Here is a 15430-nt window from a genome sequence, read left to right on the forward strand (position 1 = left end):
TCCCCTGTTCACGCTTGCTCTCTCTCAGAAATAAATAAAACATTAAAAAAAAAAAGGAGAGCATTTCAAACCCTGTCTCCTGAAGCATATCCCTCTGTATTCATTATCCAATAACGACAGTCTCTCTGCTGCCCAATTACCACCCTCCCTAGCTTTTTTTTTAGAACTCAGGATAGATTTCCAGTCCCTGCAAACCCACTCAAAACAGGTGTGAAATATCAATAATTCTTCCTTCCAAACTTAACTGTTTCTTCCCTGTTATGCCTTTTGGCCCTTGAATCTTAGAAATTATGATGGTATTTCCTTAAATCAAAAGCCTAATAATTACACAGGTACAACCTTTGGTGCTGAATGGACAAGAAGAAAGAAAGGACCAGTAGAGAAAAGAAACATGAAAGGATCAACTGTAAGGGTGTTTTTGCTACCAATTACTCCAGTGAAGTCTCATAGGAGGAAGGTGGTGTGTCACATCCTGCCACTTGGTCATTGCCACGCACTAGCATAAGAGGAATCTGCTGATTTCAGGAAGGGAGCAGTGGCCCAGATTTTCCTTTAGTGGCCTTATTTCCTCCCTATTCTTTGATCCCCTCTCTCCCCTACTCCGTTTGCCTGTCTCCCCTGTTCTCTTCTTTTTTTTTTCCATTCTTCTTCTTCCCAAATCCTTTCCTCCTTCAAAGGGAGGAGGAGCAGACGTTCTATCTGTACACATCTCTTTTCATTTTATTGTCATTTTCTTTGCACTTACCAGTGTTGGTTTGAAGAAATCATTTAAATTCTTTTATGTTTTTTTCTGCCTCCCACATGGTTTCTTGGGAAAACCAGTTCTTGGAAAATATGGAAATTACACTCTTTGCATTTATGAGTTTGTGGAAATATACCATTTACTTCGTTTCTACAGCTCTCAGTATCTAGGGCCAAGAGAATTTCTGACTTTTGGTACTCACTGTCCACATAGTTTTTGTACTTCCTAGAACTGGTCTCAAATTCTCAAAGTCTGAGAAGCCAAAAATATGACCACGTATAGAGGAAGCCAACTTCATGATGGAGACAAGAAAAAAAAAGCCACTCTTTCTAAATGAAATGGATCAAGAACTTATAGAGTTGATAGGAGAGGCAGGTTTCACCTAAAGCCTGGGTGTATAAAGACTTCATGTGAAGTATCTTCATGAGAATTTTTTTTTATTTATTTTTTTTAATTTCTAGGAGAGAGAGAGACAGCACGAGCAGGGGAGGGTCAGAGAGAGAGGGAGTCACAGACTGGAACAGGCTCCAGGCTCTGAGCTGGCTGTCAGCACAGAGCCCGACGCAGGGCTTGAACCCACGAACTGCAAGATCATGACCTAAGCGAAAGTCGGACGCTTAACCGACTAAGCAACACAGGCGCCCCGAGAATTTCTTTTGTGGCTCCCAATGAGCTCGAGAAAGGAAAGCAAAGAGAAGAACTTTTCTCCTGAGTTGTTGTGAGGATAGTAAGAATATATAGTTTATTATCATTTCTTCAAAGCAATATACACTCACCATACTTTATAGAATACATTAGATTTTTAAACTTTCATTTTGTAGCTTGGCTGTTTGTGTGGAGAAGTTAGGTCATATTTCCAACTCATTGTGGGCTTGGGGATCAGGCACATTAAAACCTACATTCTTCCCACAAAATGATGCTTCTGGCATGTCAGTGTACAAGAATAACAATGGCTTGCATATAACTATCAGTAGAAGTCTCTCCTTTTTTGATTTGCCTTGCTCTCAAAGCAAAATGTGTCCTTCCTTTTAACTTCTGTAGCTGGGAATTATTTGGAATTCCTCTTGACCATGTACAATAAATCTTTTCTAATCTGAGTCCCAAGGAAAAGCAGGATCACCATCTCTAAAACTGTATGTACACATATCTCTTTTTCTTATTGTTTTTTCTTTCCACCAGGTCCTTGGCATTGTATAAGTTCATTCCTCTGTGCACACACTAACATTAATGGGTATGGTGACAATCATATGCTGGAGAGTAAGACAGGGTAAATTTTGAAGTTTATGTGTTCTTCTGGAAGAAAAAAAGGCAGGGAATACTCCTCGATTTTTTTTCTAAAGAAGTTTCTATGTTCTCACTAACTCCTTTTTAGACCTATGGAAAACAACTATAAAGATAAATGGACTTTTCCCAATTTTTTTCATATGCACACATACAAATGATACAATGAATTTGGGAATGATAGAGCAAATTAAAAATGTCTTATATTTATTTATTTAAAATTCACCCTTGGTTTTGAAGGGTGACAACTGATAGTATATTTGCTTAAGCACAAACATTTTTGGGCTGTTCTAAGGTAACATAATCACACACTAATGTCCCCGGGATTTTTGCTTAAACCTGAAACATGGTTTAAAAAGCCACCTTTGCTTATGTTGTGTTACTATATTAGTTCTTGCCAAATATTTTTTCTTTTATTAAACATGAAAATATAAGAATTTAAATAAAAGTCTTGGATGCAGTTTCATGGAGCAACAGTATTGTATAAACAAATGACATAAGGTAAAATAATTCTTATCACATTGGTTAAATGGAAAATGGTATTTAAATAATGGCAAATTAAAAACAGATATTTTCATTTATATTGATTTTAAATAATTGACAAACTTGTGTGGTGTTTAGACAGGTGAAGCATGAAAGTTGGTCCCTTCTTAAGTAACTAACTGTTGACTGTAAATAAAATTTTGCTTCTCATGTATGTATGTAAACAGACACACACATATACGTGTATAGCCATACATGTATGTGTGTACATTCACACTTATAAAAATATATGTTCATAATATACATGAACATGTAATGTGCACATTCACATGTGTGTATATATACATATGACATTGTTTATATATGTCAAAACTTACTGAATTGTGAACTTATTTTAAATATATTCTTTGAATTGGATGTCAATTATATCTTAAAAGAGCTGTTTTTTATTTAATTGCTTCTCACTATAATTAATACAGACTAGTAACAAGGGCATTAAACTAACTTAAAAACCATAAAAAGGTGTCCACAAGTCAGTTTTGTCAAGATAATTTCTGGACAAATTCTGTTTTCCTTTCCTTTTCCAGCTTTCCATATCTGAGATCTGAGACAAACTATCTGCCACATACAAATCAGCAAACAAGCATAAAAAATAGCTCAGTGTTTCTGTAGGAAAATTAGTTGTCATCAGCTCAGGCTGGCATGAAAGCTGAACCATCTTTTAAGCAGGTACCATGGAGGAAATAAGAATTTGCAGGCCATATTTGATTCACTACATTTACTATGTTGTTCCCCCAGATATCATCAAGCTGGGTCAATCGCATTTTAGTCAGAGGAGCATCTGGAAAAGTTTGCTGGGTGCAGGGCATGCACAGAGAAGAACTAAAGCAGCTTCAGGAAGAGAATATAGGTTATGGAAGGGTGGAAGGGAGGTGACTGCAATTGTAATCATGCACAAATAGTTTTGTATGGAAATAGAGTGGAGGGTGAAGACCAGTGTACTTCCAGTTTGAAAAAAAACTAGCACATGAGTGGATCTCTGGGGCTAGATGAAATAAAGAATTAACTGCAAAGAGTAATTTTTCAAGTTTCAGGAGATTTCAGGCAACATAAACAGAAAGAGTGACAAAATCTTCAGGGTGGTTGGTGTACAAGTTTATCTATTTTACAATGCTGATTAATAAATGTATCTATTTTCCTGATTGGAAAGGATGGGCTTTAATCTTCGAAAAAATTAACCATGGAGAAAACGTTTATTTTCTGAAGCCAAGGCTGAATTCAATGCCTTGATGTTATTTCAATTCACTTTTGATTACCAAAGCACACATGCTTAAAGTTTAGTGTGAATGTTTCAAGTCTGATGAAAAAATCTGGGTTGGTAGGCAAAGAATCTTTGGGTAAGCAAGGTGTTCAAAGAAAACCTAAAAAAGACACAGTGGATTAGCCTTTTTGTAGTTGGGAACCCAAACCAATCCATTAACTGACCAACCGGTCAACCAACGGATGTCTCCCAAATGCTGCTCTACTGGAAAGAATCCGGATTTGGGGAGTGGTTGCGGTGGATGGTGTGCCTTCCCCACGTACACAACTGAGTCTAATATAGCATCAGTTATTAACCCAGTGTCATTGTGACAAACCAGAAAACAGCATATTAGATTGTGTTTGACACAGTCTATGAATCATAAGCAATAGTCTGATATTTGGGAGAGTGACAAGATCTGGATATACATAATGGCCAAAGTGATTTGTGAGTGGTTACTAATTTAGAGGTTGCATTTGTGAAAATATCTGTGAAATCTTTAAGAGATGGTTCTAAGATTGGAGGTAACATTTTCTCTCTCTCTCTAACATAAATAAACATCAAAAAAAAACCAAACAAACCCAAAAACCAAAAACCAAAGGCACCTGCGTGGCTCGAGTGTCCGACTTTGGCTCAGGTCATCTTGCAGTCCATAGGCTGGAGCCCCGCATTGGGCTGTGTGTTGACAGCTCAGAGCCTGAAGCCTGATACGGATTCTGTGTCTCCTTCTTTATCTGCCCCTCCCCCATCCACATTCTGTCTCTCTCTCTCTCTCTCTCTCTCTCAAACATAAATAAACATAAAAGAAATCATTGAAAAAATTGGAGGTAAAAACTTAGCCATTCAAACTTTTACAATGTCCTTGTTGTGGCTAATGAAGAAGATGGCTGTAAGTAAAGAAATATATTTTACATAGGAAAGGACTGGCTAACTTTCTCTCATTGATGAGGCAAGGATTTTGACAAGGTAATTGGTACTTTACGAAGGGGGCATGATGCCAGCAAAGATAGCAGACATGCAGGGGCTGAAGGTGGTGAAGGGGAGAAGGGACCCTTTGGGCCTGGCAATACTACTTGCAATAATGACAGTCCATCTTTCATAAGCTTAGAAAATATTGCTGCCACACCACACATGGCTCTTGGAGCTCTTTTCCTAGTGGTGATGATAGATTGATCCGACATTTTTTCCCTTGAATTGATGCATTTATGAGAGAAAATAATCTAGGTTTAGGGATATAGTTATGATCACAAAAATGAATGAGCTGAATTAACCCATGAATTGTGTCCTTTGACCCACTTTGTACCTAATTGTGCGTGCGCACATGCGTGCGCGCACGCGCGCACCCACCCCCACCCCCACCCCCACACACATGAAGACATCAAAAGTTTAAGGGAGAGTGCCTTTGAGAATTTCCTTTTTTCTTTTACATAAGGGAAAAGTGAATCAAGTGCACAGCTAGAAAGTGAAATAAGACCAGGGGCTGTGACAGATGGTAGTGGCCGCCAGAGCTCTGCACTCATAAATCTGTGTGAGGTGGATTGTTAGGGTGTCAAAAGGCTTCAAAGATGTACCCTCATATCTTTTGAAGATCAAAGTGGTGTGCTTGTAAAAGACTCCAGGTGAGTAATGCCTGAGTTTGCACACAGGATTCTCAGGTGATGATTTCAATTCATCCTTGCCTTGCTTTATCTTTCCCAAATCTGTCACAATATGAAAGACCAAAAACTGAGGCTAAATAAAGTATCTGTATGTCACAGCTCCTTAATTTCTTATGCTGCCTTAACACTGACTAGCACCATCCTTGGCTTGCTTAAGTTTTAGGTTTTATCAGATTTTAAAAAGGGCCGTTGGGTTTGGGCAGGAGGGAAGGCAGGGGTCTAGGTCATACTTGTTTAGTTCAGTCCCACTGTAGGAAGAATAGGACCTTTAATTTATGCCTACATTTGACATGATGGGTTTCCGTCAACTTTTGTATATGGACATGGTTAAGAAACAGTTAATAAACAGTGAGTCACCAACTAGCATTATCAAGTGATAGAAATTAAACATTGAGAGCATGAAATTTGTTTTGAAATTGCGACTTCAATAGGAATCAGGGGCACCTGGGTGGCTCAGTCAGTTAAGCGAGTGACTTCAGCTCAAGTCATGATCTTGTGGTTCATATATTTGCCCACATCGGCTGGATCCTGTTTCAGATTCTGTGTCTTCCTCTCTCTCTGTCCCTCCACCACTTGTGCTCTACCTCTCTCTCTCAGAAATGAATAAACATTTAAAAAATTTAAAAAATACAGGAATCAGACTGCCTGACCTGGAGGAAAAGTGACCCAGACCTAGTGGGATAGTAGGTATAAATTCTCAAGTTTTTTACTTCAATATAGTCCAGCCATGTGACATTGTCCTGGTCTGATCTTATGCCATTAGTGCTAAAGATCACTCCAAGAGGCTCTTTGCTTCAAAAATCTAAGAAATCACCAATTGGGATCTTGCAAACTGTACAAAAGCAGAGTTTCATCCAAAGAAGAAGATCTGACATGGTACTCTTCATATGTATGCATCTCATGTATACTGGTATGAGGCTGTGAAGTCAATCAACATAAGCAGGAAAGAGAGGAAAGAGCTGAGAAGCCCGGCTCGAGTTGAAAATTCTCCATGGAATCTCATGAAATCCCAGAAGACTTCTACATCTCTACTAAGATATACTAGAAGAGGATTTTAGTGATGGAGAATGCCTAGCAGTCTAGCGTTGGAACTACTAGCTACGATTAGTGATTGAGCGCTAGGATACTGACCGTGCGCCGTGATCAAGCTGATTTACATACAGCTTTATGAGCGAATGCTCTTCAGCCACAGGGCTGGATGCACTCATCCCCTCAGGTGACCTGAGGGATGCAAACAATGAGACCTCATTAAAACCTTCCACCGACAGAGCAAGGCCCACTCAGAGAGGAAAGACATTCAGTGTACACAGCTTTATTGAACAGCACCCTCAAAACAGAAACCAGAGGCTAACCTCCGTGGTGAAAGAAAGAACTGCAATCTTTAAACAACGTATCTGTGGTTCACAGAGAACATTCCAAAAGGACTGAAAATGGGAGAAAAGGGAAATGATCATGGTTTGGGTTAATGGGTACCACGCACCCTGGAGGAACCAGAACAGCTCAAAGTATTATAGGGATATTTTAGAGGAGAGGAAGCCATGTTATCCATCTAGACGCATCCACCATAAGCACCGTCCGAGCTGAAATGATATAAAACGACCTTCAGTAAGGATGGGGTCTAGCTCTGCTTGACATTTGCAGAATGCAGGGTTTCCTAATAAAAGCACATCTTTCTTAACATTGTGGCAGATCTTCCCTAGATAGATATATGGGCCTGTGTCTCTTACAGACTATCCAGTTTGTGATTTTGTTTTGGAAAAGATGGTTGCATATGCTTGTGGTTTTGAAAAGGAGAGCTAAAAGGAACACACAGGGCCTAAACCGTGTTATTTCACTGTGGGTGTTCTGCAGTTCAAGTGCATCCTCATTTCCACTTGTTACAGACCTGCTTAATTTAGAGGGGGCAATACCGCCAACTACAACATTCTATTCATTATGCTAATTACAATTATGGGGAACATCATCTCCCATTCCTGCTGATGGGCAAATACAGGAACTCAGGGGAAAAAATCAGCAGTGTTCTGAGTCTCATTGTCTGCAAATCCTCACTTGAATGTACCAGGATATTGCAGTGAAATTGGTACCTCAGAAACGTCGCCAGGGGAAAAGGCTGATTATGTTCGCTTTATGAATCATGAGGTTGCTTTTTTTTCTGCTGAAAGGCATTTGAAATCTTACGTTCATTACTCACTCCACTTCTTACCTTTGTTTCTGTTTTCCTGTTAGCCTTCTCCATGTATTTATAAAATAAGTTCCTGGTACTTTACTGGTGAGATTTGATCAAATGATTTGGAGTATCTCTTGACTCTGCATATTTATCAAGCTAGCTCTAAGAGAAGTATTTGCTTCACCTGGTCTTTGCTCACATTGGAGTGAATCTTTGTATAAAAACAGAAGACACTTTTTAAAAGTTCTTATTATCCCTGAAATCACTTATGTGGAAACTATACTTCCAAGTTTGGTCTTCGGCCTCTAGCCTCAGGAACTCCAGAGTTCACCAAATTTTAAGTTGAGATTGTACAATGTTTCAGAATGTATATAATAAATTCCCATTACATCTTGAAATTCCAATTCCCTGGCTTAAATGGGCCATTCCAAGTGATTCGACGGTGACTGTCTCAACGAGATGGAATACATGTGTGTTGGTCATAAAACTTAAACACACCCCACATTCTTACCGTGGGTGAATCATAAACGCAAGTTTGCAGAAGTGACATTAATCCCGAAAGCCGTCCCAGCCATCTTCAAAAGCATCCACATGAGTGAGAGTGAAAATTTGTGATAGATATTTACAAACTAGTTTCTAACAATAATCTTCCACACTTGGCTTACATTAGAATATTTTTCTTAACCCAGAATTAGAGGTCATCACCAAAGAGAGGGCTTATTTCATAATAAGATCAGAACTTACCTCCTGGTAATAAAAGGACTTCCTGAGGAGGGGACAGAGTGGGAGAAGAGGGTGTCATTCATGCTGGTTACAGGTCTGGGCGGCCTAAAATGAAGTACAGTGTGGATGGAGAGTTAAAACAAATAAAAGTCACAAGTTAAAAACTATCCACCATCTCTCCAAGAAAAGGGCTGCAAAGATCAGAGATCTGTCATACCCAGGATCAACATAAAATTTTATATTTTTCAATGAAATTATTTAGGTGTTCTGGGAAGTTACATTTCCTTGAAGATGTGGAAGGTCTAATAAACATTAAGAGGAAGACCTCTGGACACCATAGGAATACCTATCTGTGAGCTTTGAGCCTTGCTGTTTCACTGAGTCACATTTTCAAATGGAGCAAAGACTTGAGACAGTTTCAGGCCCACTGTCTTCTAAAAGGAGAAGCTCTGAATCATTAATGATAACCAGAATTTACATCTTCTTGGAAAGCAGAGGATTCCTAGAGCCTCAGAAGCTTTTCCTGGGCTCTGCTTGACAACCACGGCCCTTGCTCAAAATACCTGGTCTGGAGCGACCCAGTTGCAAAAGCATACCACGCCTTATTTGTTCTTTGTTCTATGTAAAGATGCAATCAAGCACCACAGGATTTAGTGAGTTTCTGTTATCTGGATATTCCACATAATAGGGCACATAGTGCAAGGCAGCTCATAAACTTCAATTCTTTTCATATGATGAGAGAAAGAAAATAGGGTTCAGTATTTCTCAAAATTGTACATGGCCTCAAACCCCAACTGCATAGGGTCTGCCATTCCAACAGTATTTTTCATTATCACCTGTCATTCTTTCCCATTGCTAATGTCTTGGTTCAGGCAAAATGATAGAGCTCACATGCCTATCTCATCTCCAAGTGGTTTTTAGTCTTATGTTAGGTTTACTGGAATATGTTCCACGTGATGGGATTGAGAGTTCAGGATATGGGTATCATTTTGAGTCAGAGGACATTTTGATTTCAGTGTAGTTCTATATTTGAATTTCACGGTACAGAATTTTTGAACACTGGACATTAATCACAGTAGCCTATAGAATCTGGTTGTGTTGGCTTGATCAAGAGACACATGTGTAATGGTTTAGTTTCTACCTTAGGGAACCAAAGTTGGTTTTGGATTCCACAATGCAGAGTTCCTGGGAAAGAGGGAGACCTGTTTATCACTGTGTGTTTATGGGAATGGACGTGATGCTATAAGGTTTTAAAATTGTCGACATTATTTACAAAAATTCACTGAAACTTTGGTTCCCAGTACTTGGTGCTAAACAATGTTCTAAGATTTTTAAAGACATTATTTGTTGGATGAGGTCAAAATAGCAGATTAACTATTTCATCTACTCTAAACATACTCGCTGAAGTTTTGAAAAGTATCTTAGTGTTTTGCATTATTTATCTAGGATGTGTCTTGGACACATCAGGCTAGTTTAAAACTAATTCTACCTTGAGCACAACACTTTCATTTTATCAGAAGGATGTTAATTTTATACAAATGTCCTATGTGAGTTTTGAAAAGTTAGGTAAATCAGATTTTAAAACAGTAAGAAGAATGAGATATCTGCATTTTAACTTTACAAGAAGTTGAAACTGTCCACTTGACCAACGTTTCTGGTTTTCTTTTGTTTTTTTTGTTTTTTTTTTTTAAATTTTCCCTTTGTGCTCTAGCTCCAGGAAATGAGAAAACAAGTAGAGTTGGAATGTTTTTCACCTAGCCTAGTAAATTTGCTATATTGAACGTGGCCACTGCAAAGCTGCACCTGCAGTTTTTTAGTAAATGGCTTCATGTTTCAGGTTCATCGTGGAAATGTTGAACTTGGGACAAAACTATAGCTAACCTTGGCACGAAATGGTGGCTGTCAAAGGGACTGAGGTTCCTATTTCCTCCATAATTAAATGAGAAGTTACTTTATCTAATAAATAGGTCACAATGGCAACTTTAAACATTCTTATGAAAAAGAAATAGCTCCACAAGATAAGGTCACTGGTATCGAGTACAAAATTTTCCCTGTGGACAAGACCTTCACAGAGGACATTTTTATAAAATTGGCATTCATCTTTGAATGAAAAGTGTTCAGCTTAAGGCAGAATTACTTTTAAACTGGCCTCATGTTACTCACTTGCTTTGTGTCTCATAACCATTTATAATTATGATTATAAGTCTTTACAAGCACACAGCGGACTACTGAACTACTTACCAAGTATCACTTTTGGCAGCAAGAAATCGAATAGAATAGAGACTGTTAATCATGGTAAAATTGACCAGAAATACAATAGCTAAGAACAAATGCCAAAATACCAAAGTGTCACCACTTAAGTAGCCTTATGTATCTATAATTATTTAGAATAGTTAAAGGAACAGCATATTTTAAAATTAGAAGGCTTAGATATCCCAAAAGAAAAAGACATGGATATCTATTTAGGACAAAGACATTTGAATAGTAAGTGAGAGAAAAATGTCTAAAGTTAAAAACAGAAAAAAATTCTGGTCCTTTGAAGACTGGACATTCTGTGTGCAGAATTTTTGTATGGCATTTCAATAATTAAATATTTTTCACAATTTGCATTAAAAAGGTTTTTTAATGTTTTTATTTCTTTTTGAGAGAGAGAGAGACAGAGTGAGCAAGGGAGGGTCAGAGAGAGAGAGGGAGACACAGAATCTGAAGACAGTCTCCAGGCTCTGAGCTAGCTGTCAGCACAGAGCCTGATGTGGGGCTTGAACCCACAAGCCGTGAGATCATGACCTGAGCAAAGTTGTACGCTTAACCGACTGAGCCACCCAGGTGCCCCTACAATTTGCATTTTAAAATTAAGACATTCACCCTGGAAGATATATTATCACTGAGTATAGATCACTCTTTTGATTTGAGGGCTGTTTGGAGAATCTGGTTAAATATATGGAACTTTTCTCAGAAGAAGGCACATTAGTGGAGAATTTTAAGAGAATCCTAAAACTCTTCAAGGAATTCACATTGTGCAAAGATTTCGCCCAGTTAGTTCAGTGAATAACACATCAGATCACATCACCACTATAAAGTTAAAAATGTGTTTACTCATTAGCCAATTAAATAACACACACACACACACACACATACACACACATACACTAAGCCAGAGCATGACTGGGTACAGGCTCTGTGCTACATAATACTGCAGTATGACTGACCATGAAATTGATTATTTCACTCTGCCTCACTTCCTAATTTTGTCTCCAAGTTGGAGGGAGCATTCTAATTCGGTTCTACTACAAAGCTCTTAGAGTCAGGTTGTTCACATCCGCCCTCTATTTTCCTTACACCCATCAGCTCTGATTGAATGTTGTTTTCTGGGGTGAAACTCTTAGCCAGGCTGGTAGGAGGTGACTCCATGGCAGAGCTCAGAGAGCATGGACTTGCTCTCACTTAGTTTTGTTCATTTATTAAAAACTTAGTGATTGTCTCTGGCTGTAGGAAGAACAGTTAAGATCTTAATAAGAACAGCTTTATGGGGTCATTTTCTGTAGGTGATTGGCCTTTGGGTTACTCCCCATATTTACTTAACCCTGGCTTATTTTAAGGCTTATTTTCAGGATCAAAATTTCCAAAAATTTGTTAACCACATTCTACAGAATTGGCTTACATCAGTTTTTTGGATGCTTAGCCCATGCCAGCAACAAAAGCCTCCAGGCTGTGCGTATTGCTGAAGGCAGTGATCCCTCAATACACACTTGGGAGCAAACCAGACAGAGCCTCATAGTATTTACATGAATTCATAGACCTGTCAGAGCACAGATCATTTGATGGTATCTGCTTAGATCCATCAGAGGAAAGAGTTACTGCTCAGATCCATCGTGGTGCCTTTAATGGGTCATGTTCTGAACTGCCTAAAGCATGACCTTTGTACTGGTGGATTCCTAATCTTGATAAGTCTGATCAGCCCACCTCTGGATGTCAACATGCAAACACAGGTGCAGGAGGTCCTGCTGAACTGTGCAAAACAAAAAGGAGCTTGTATAGAGGGGGAGCCAAATTTTCTAGGGTCTTTCTGACATACCTGTGACTAAATAATTCCTAACTGGGCGCAGATGCAGATGATGGGCTTGTTTCTTCTTTTCAGCCCAAGATAACACCAAGGAAGAAATACTTTCTTCTACCTAAGTTTCCCCTGTTATCTGGCCATGCAGGCCTGAGAGAGGCTCCAGGGCAAGAGGCTTCTGGGAGGCAGAAAGAATGGGTGGTAGCACCGTATTCTGGCCCACCCGCCCTCTGACCACCAAACTCACAAATACTCTGGAGAAAGAATTTTTTAAAGTCTCTTTTTGGATGTCCTGATGAATTTTACCACCAACCTTCCCTCTTCAACCTTCCCATGCACGGGTCATGATTCTTCTAAAGTTGTGTAGTTTAGGATAAGACAACAACAATTTCTAGATTTGCTGACATCTTTAAGATGACTGGCTCTGCAGATAAATGCAACAAAGAACTTTTACTTAGGGGACTCAAAGCACATATGATATTAAGGCTCAGCATGCCTTAAAGTTTTCTTAAAATTAATTCCATTGATTGTTGAGGTCCAATTGTAAGAACTCTCACATCTATATTTTATAATGATGCTTTTTGAATATTTTCCACCTAGATGTGACTTACATTAGTGTTGCATACGTTACTTGTACATCAAGACAGAGGTACTGTATGGCCCTACAATAAAAATTATAAACACATCATTTTCACATTTTTAAAATTAAAATTTTGTCCCTGACAACTGATATGAATGTATGGATGTGGACCTGTGTCAGTGAAGAAAGATGTCCTTTCATCTGGAGGGCAGAAATACTCACACGATGTGGGCCAAGTTGAGTGGCTTCTCGGGCTGGTCAGGGAACATGGGGTGTAAGGGTTCACGGCTGGAAGCACAGCTCAGAGACTTGCTTAATGCATTAGTTAGCTTCTTAGCAGGTGATTTCTGGAAAGAAGAAGAAAGGTAAAAGTGACAATAACTAGTATTTATATAATATTTTATGAGAATATTTCCTCTCGTAATAGATGTTCGTTCCCTCACTCATTCATTCATTGGTTTATTCATGAAATCTTCCTTGAGTGTCTCCTCTGAGTCAGGGAGTTCGCTCAATGCTGGGACAGAGTGCCGGGACAAGCCACCAGAGTGCCTGCCTCCTGTGACTTAGTGTTAGCAAATGCTGTGATAAATGGAAGCTGTCATTGTGCATGGGACATCTGAGCTGGGACTCAAGGGACCAGCAGGAGTCCTTCTGATCAAAAGTCAGGGGACTGAGAAGGTATTCCAGATGGAGGAAGAAGAGGCCCCACTCTGGAGAGGAAAGTGGAAGGCAGGTCACTGAAGTCCTTTTATGCCACTTCAAGGACTATGGTCTTTATCTCAGACGCAGAGGGAGACGATGAGGAGTTTACATCATAGAAGTGACAGGATCAGATGCATCAGATGCGATTCGAGAAGGATTTGGGAAGAGATAGGAGTGGAAGTAAGAAGATGAGCAGAAGGCTTAACAGGCATCCAGGTGCAAAGTGCTTCATGTGTGGCTGGATATGTCCAGTTAAAAGTAAAAGTGGAGCTTCAGTCTGAGGCTTTAGGGCTTAAAATTTATGTTCCTTCCAGAGCATCATGACATCTTTTTTTCATTTAGACTAGTAGGATGTTTCTCTTAAAATCTCACAGCCAAATCTATCAAAAATAATCTACTGCATTTAATACATCTTTCTGCCAACTTTTCCTTTCCATGAGAAGCCACTTAAAACCTTGTCACTTTCTTTACACAGAGAGCCCACAAATGGCAATACACTGAAGTGACTTTCATCTTCATTATTTAAAAGCTAAGTGATAGGGGCATTGTTTAAGAAGTTCCTCTTTGGCTTTTGCGAGGAGATGTAATTCTCAGAACACTTAAAACACAGCCACAGCATTAGCTCTTCACCCTCATAAACACTGGAGCCTCTTTATCCTCTTTAGGAGATGGATCCTACTATGTAAAGATATTGTCTTGCCATATAATTTTAAGAGTCCACAACCCCTAAGAAAGAGGCTCCTAAATGGATTCTAGTATTTACATAAAACAACAATGAAATAATCCTTAGTCTTCAAACACTAGCCCTCTAAAATCTGAGATAGAGCAAGTTTGAACATTGGTAGTGTGTTGACCATAAGAAAACAGAAAGTGTGGGGCATCTGGGTGGCTCAGTCAGTTGAGAGTCCGACTTCAGCTCAGGTCATGATCTCACGGTTCGTGGGTTGGAGCCCTGCACTGGGCTGTGTGCTGACAGTTCAGAGCCTGGAGGCTCTTTCAGATTCTGTGTCAACCTCTCTCTCTCTGGCCCTCCCCCACTCATGCTGTGTTTCTGTCTTAATCATAATAAACATTAAAAAAAAAGAAAAGAAAACAGAAAGTGTTTTCTCCCATCTTCTGTACTAAATTGTATTTCATGATCTGTGTTAGTATATTCATCCTCAGCATATGACATAACCAACAGAGGGAGGGGGCCTCTGAACTGGGCCCTGAACTGGGCATAAAGCCCTCAGCAGACAATGCCTTAATGAAGAACTGGTACTTGAAGTCAGAATCTGACAGATGCTAAAAAAATTAATATATTTACACTGGATGTTGGTTCCCAAAACTCATTCCTAGAGAGAATATTATGATTTAAAATGCATTTTCTGAAGACCTCCTTTATTAAAAAAAAGAACAATAAGTTTCTCTTTATAAAGACTATAGGTTAATTGAAATACAGAAAAAATTCATAAAAAGTTTGCATTTTCCTTTAGCATAGAACTGCTCCAAGAAGGAGCAAACATGTCTGTTTGTAGATGTAACAAAAACCAATCCATATACAGAGCAAGACTTCCACAGAAGTACAAAGAACAACAGTGAGGAACTGATCTTAGAGCATAACTGAGACATGGGTCAGCGAACTAAACTGCTTGAACATCAAGGTCATAGAGTCAAATTCCTTCCACATGTCCATCACATGGACAGACACTCACAGGTCACTTTTGGCAAGTTGGTCACTCACAGTATTTACCAAAA

General features: G+C 39.1%; 1 protein-coding gene across 11 annotated transcripts in view; it reads right to left on the reverse strand.

Moving 5' to 3' along the window:
- Positions 1–15430, reverse strand: part of DTNA (dystrobrevin alpha) — a 359840-nt gene that overhangs the window by 56285 nt on the left and 288125 nt on the right. For 4 of the 11 annotated variants that reach the window (XM_039238892.1, XM_039238890.1, XM_039238891.1 and 1 more), the window contains exons 10-12: positions 13214–13338; positions 10596–10604; positions 8376–8459 (exon numbers count right to left, since the gene is read on the reverse strand). In XM_039238892.1, the coding sequence (XP_039094823.1) occupies positions 8376–8459; positions 10596–10604; positions 13214–13338 (218 nt within the window). Of the gene's footprint in view, positions 1–6595; positions 6686–6760; positions 7045–8375; positions 8460–10595; positions 10605–13213; positions 13339–15430 lie in introns of those variants that run through there. The other 7 variants (XM_039238894.1, XM_039238893.1, XM_039238898.1 and 4 more) reach the window with 4 other exon arrangements.

The sequence above is a fragment of the Hyaena hyaena genome, unplaced genomic scaffold (assembly GCF_003009895.1).
Source record: "Hyaena hyaena isolate Hyena2069 unplaced genomic scaffold, ASM300989v1 scaffold_150, whole genome shotgun sequence".
In the NCBI taxonomy this organism is placed as follows: Eukaryota; Metazoa; Chordata; class Mammalia; order Carnivora; family Hyaenidae; genus Hyaena; species Hyaena hyaena.